Here is a 5,182-nt window from a genome sequence, read left to right on the forward strand (position 1 = left end):
TGGAGGAAGATAAAGGAAGTGTTAAAAGGGTTGTTGAAGGTGTTAAAGGCTGTGTGGCATGTAGTATTTAACAGAGCTGTTTGAAGTTGAATGAGCAGGGGAAGAGGATGTAGGAATGTTAATAGTTCCGCCTCAACCGGAGGCTGAGATCTCAAAATCGTGGTGTGAGCCCTCTGGGGCGGAGGGACCATGATGGGTCCGGGAGAGAGTTGTCATGGAAACAGAAAAGCAGCTAACTCTTAAAACAACCTGAGTTCCTGTGTAAACTCAGATTGCCAATGGGACCGCTCAGGGAACTTTCAACCATTGCATTCCCCTGACCGACCCCTCCCCGCCCCCCCCCTCCGAGACCCTTACCACCCCGGAAGAAATTATGTAAATACCAAAATCTGGTTAAATTGGGAATTGAGAATCTGTTCCAACAAGGTCCAAAAGAAAACCCTATGGAATTTTTGAATTTTTGGACCAACTTTGAAATGCAATGGAAAAAAAAAAAAAAAAAAAAGACAGAAAATTTGGACCTGGCTTCAGAAAACAAACAGAGGCAATTGGCTAGCCTCTTCCTAGGGCAATCGGCCCCTGATATCAGAAAGAATTTGTCTTAGGCTGCAGGATAAACTTACAACAGTCAGAAATGACGGGGACCTGGGGCATCTACCCTAGCAGGTCCACTAGTTGAAATAAAGCTAGGAAACGAAGAGAGAGGCTTGAATTTGTTGTTGGTGGTGGTTACAGGAGCTTCTTTCTCTGTGTTAATTAGTCTGTAAATGTAATAGGAGCAACATATTCAGTGTTAAATAGTTTAAAAGGACGATTGGGAACTAAGACAACTACAATAATTGGAGCCACAGGGAAGGAGGAGGAACGGCCATTCTTAAAACCCCTTGATTTGCGTTTTGGGGGTAAGGAACTAACCCATGAATTTTTGTATGTACCAGAATGCCCGATTCCACTCTTGGGACGGGATCTATTAGCTAAATTAGATGCAACAATAACCTTTGAGGATGGAGAATTAATAATGAAGGTACCTGAGTCCAAAGTAGGACAAATCCTAATGATCAAAGATAAACCCTTTGTTAATATTCCAAGAGAAGTAGAAAATGCAGTTATACCAACAGTATGGGAAACAGATATACCACGGAAGTCGAAACTGGCACAACCGGTAAAGGTGGAATTAAAGGAAGGAGCCAAACCTGTTCGAATCAAACAATATCCACTTAAGATAGAAGCTAGGCAGGGGACAGTGAAAATTATTGACAAATTTCTCAAACATCAGATTCTGGAAGAATGTAAATCGGAATACAATACTCCAATTTTTCCAGTAAGGAAGCCGAATGGTGAGTATAGATTGGTACAAGATCTTAGAGCAACAAATGAAATAACAAAGGACATTCACCCGGTAGTGGCTAATCCTTACACATTGTTAACATCTGTGAGAGAGATATATAAATGGTTTACTGTGATAGATTTAAAGGATGCCTTCTTTTGCATACCTCTTGATAAAGATAGTAGAAAATTATTTGCCTTCAAATGGGAAAACATATTGAAGTTTTTGTACCACATATGGTAACAACTGTTTTAGAACAAAAGGGGGGCCACTGGTTATCACCCAGCCGAATGATGAAATATCAGGCAATACTAACTGAACAAGATGACGTAACCATGAAAACAACTAACCTGTTAAATTCAGCAGTATTTCTAGGAACTGTTCCAGAAGAAGGACTGTTGGAACACAATTGTGTGGAAATAATCGAACATACCCATGCGAGCCGCGAGGATTTGAAGGATGTACCCCTTGAAAGGTATGACTGGGAACTTTTTACTGATGGTAGTAGTTTTGTGGAGAATGGAACACGATATGCAGGGTATGCAGTAACAACCCTGAAGACAGTAATCGAAGCAAAACCTTTACCACCTGAAACATCAGCACAGCGAGCAGAACTGATAGCCCTAACTCGAGCACTGGAACTGAGTAAAGGAAAGATGGTAAATATTTGGACAGATTCAAAGTATGCTTTTGGAGTAGTCCGTGTTCATGGAGCATTATGGAAAGAAAGAGGGCTGTTGGCCTCACAAGGAGCCAATATAAGCTATCAAGAGGAGGTGTTAAATTTGATAAATGCGGTACAAAAACCAAAACAAGTGGCTATTATGCACTGTAAAGCTCATCAAGGAGGAACCTTGAAAATATCAGAAGGGAGTCGGCTGGCAGATCGAGCAGCTCGACAAATTGCTCGGGAGGTGTGGAATGTAATGGCTTTGGTACCACTCAAGGTAGGCCCACTTGTCTTAATCTTCCCAAGGAACCAAGATATTCACCAGAGGATGAGAAATTAGTACATCTCCTAAAGGCCCGAAAGAACTCTGATGGACGGTATGTAACCGCTACGGGCCAGGTAGTAATACCCCCCTTGGTGATGCGAGAAATACTTCAGACAAGACATAATGAGTGTCACTGGGGTGCAGAGGCAATGGTAACATTTTAAAACGTAGCATCATCTCTACACATATATTAACAATGGCAAAATCAGTAATGTCAAAGTGTGAGATTTGTCTGAAAAATAATCCAGTAGCAAGAAAACATGCTGAAATGGGAAGAGTTAGAGTAGGAATAGAACCAGGAGATTACTGGCAAGTTGATTTTGTAGAGTTACCTAGGACTAGGGGATGTAGGTATTTGTTAGTAGGGGTTGACACCTTTTTCAGATGGCCAGAAGCCCTTCCCTGTCACACCAATCAAGCTAAAGAGACAGTAAAATGGTTACTGCGGGAAATCATTCTGAGGTTTGGGGTACCATTAGGAATATCCTCGGATAGGGGGCCGCACTTTGTTTCATCTGTGGTTAAAGACGTAAGTCGGCTATTAGGAATTTCTTGGAATTTACATACTGCATGGAGACCCCAATCTAGTGGACAGGTAGAAAGGATGAACCAAACTCTAAAGGGACAGATCAGTAAAATCTGCCAGGAAGCCAAAATACAATGGCCACAAGCTTTGCCTATAGCTTTACTGAGAATAAGGATAAAGCCAAGGAGTGGAATGTCAGTAAGCCCGTATGAGATTACGTATGGAAAGCCTTATGAATCCCCAGAACCAAATCCTAATATGCATATAACAGGGAGCCAGGATGTTTATAATTATATATTGTCTCTTGGTAAAACTTTAGCTCAACTTCAAAGTGTTCTGGTGTGGAACCGACCGTTGGCACTGGAAAATCCTGTCCACGACTTTCAGCCAGGTGATCGAGTGTACATTAAAAACTGGAATGAAGAACCCCTGAGAGAACGGTGGGCCGGACCTTATCAAGTATTATTGACTACTTTTACAGCTGTAAAGGTAGAAGGGGTGGATGCTTGGATTCATTATACTCGGGTGAAAAAGGTTCCCGAATTTTGGTCAGTGCGAGCAATCGGAGATACAAAACTACAGATGAGGCGCGTATAACCATACAATGTTGGGGTTCTTAACAACAGTAACGATAACAGTAATTGTTTTGTGTAAATACCTTGTAATTGGGTTCCTAGAAATACCAGGAAGATATAAGAAAGAGGAAATATTCAAAGGAGAAAATGTTACTTTGGAATGTGGAATGCACAACGATAAACCGATAACAATTAGCTCTCTACAGGTGGTCTGGGGAAAAATAAATGACTCCGGACAGAGCCAGGAAATATACGTAGACACCACCAGGGACAATACAGGATTGAAGGCTGGATGGAAGGGGAAGGCGTACGTAAGTATAACCATAGAATTGGGCCAACAACTGAGAGGAGCTACCACCTTAACCCTGTTTAGTGTTACTAAAGTCAACAAAGGAAATTGCCGGTGCGTGGTAACACATGAAAATAGCACAGATTACGGGATAAGAGAGATATTGGTATATCCAAAATTGGATAAAGGAATATTAGTAGCCCACTGAAAAGGATCTAGAAGAAAAAGAGAGGGCCAGGTACCATGGACACAAGTGGTACAGATCCCACACAGGCAACCATCAGAGAATTTACTGGTAGGATTGATTAAAGATTTTGCCATAATGAAAGGAACTGATAGAATTACTGCTTGTTTGCCCATTCCAAAAGCAACAGGGGACCCGCTTGAGTGGGGTATAACCACCTGCCACTGCCCCAAGTAAAAGGAAATGAAACAATTCAATGTAAAGAAGTGAAAGTTCTAGAGAGGATAAATGTTACACAATACTATAGGAAACTGAGCCCCCCAACATCAAGGTCTGAATGTGAAAAGAAGAAGAACTACCATTTCATAATGATAGGCAGATTTAAGAATGTGGGACAGTGTTATTACGACGAACTACGTGTAGTAGAAGGAGTTAGAGAAAAGATTGTTTGGGAATGTCAAGAGAAAAATGAGCCAAAAGGAATGAAAGGGTGGGATAGTGATTGGACAGTAAGTTTATTGCAGAAATTCCAGTATGGAGGGAATACATCATGGTGTATTAAATGGCAGGGAAAGCAGAATGGAACTGATCAGTTTTATACAGTAAGCCGGGTTGACAGTAGTGGTAGACAAGAGTCAACAAAGGTAGCTTGGTGGACTTGTGAGAAGAAATATACTTGCGACAATAATAATGAAGACATCGAGCACTTACTTCCGGTATTGATAGCTCTTAGGGCAGGATGTGCTTGCCGAGGAATTAAGTACAATTTGGAAAGAAATAGCCAGGCTAGTCAAGTCGCAGTGGATTGTAGCTATAGTACCATACAAAGTCCAGGACAATTTGTATGGGCAGCCAGTAATGGAACTTGGACTACACACCCACCGATAGATGGGGAAGTAAAAGAAATAACTCTAGGACTCCCTCCCCACACTGCGTCCAATATGGAAAAAGTCTCCTTTTAAGGGAAAGTTGGAAACCCTACAAATTAGTAGGGCAAAAAGAAGTTTAGAAGAAGGGGCAGATGAAGATACATGGCATGAACCCTCGGATGGAGTAAAATTCAGTTGGGCGTTAGAATCTCTATTTGCACAGGTAGCTACTTATCGAAATAGGGAAATGATTTATAAACTTACAGGACAAGTGAGTAGGCTTGCGAGAGCCACAAAAGAAGGCTTTAGAGACCTTAATATCCAACTACAATCTACAACTAAAATGGTGCTACAAAATCGATTGGCATTAGATACACTGTTATTAAAGGAACATAGAGTATGTGGATTTCTAAAAGA

At 41.3% G+C, this 5,182-nt stretch overlaps 1 protein-coding gene across 1 annotated transcript; it reads left to right on the forward strand.

The window, feature by feature from the left end:
* Positions 1-1,662: 1,662 nt before the first annotated feature.
* Positions 1,663-4,937, forward strand: LOC310904801 (uncharacterized protein; the record flags this gene model as incomplete). Its single annotated transcript, XM_083849959.1, has 3 exons — positions 1,663-2,274; positions 3,168-3,239; positions 3,630-4,937. 3 exons carry the CDS (start codon positions 1,663-1,665, stop codon positions 3,918-3,920), a joined length of 975 nt encoding a protein of 324 aa, XP_083706085.1. The 3' UTR covers positions 3,921-4,937.
* Between the last annotated feature and the right edge of the window lie 245 nt (positions 4,938-5,182).

This window comes from Anser anser (genome assembly GCF_964211835.1).
Source record: "Anser anser genome assembly, chromosome: 10".
NCBI lineage: Eukaryota > Metazoa > Chordata > Aves > Anseriformes > Anatidae > Anser > Anser anser.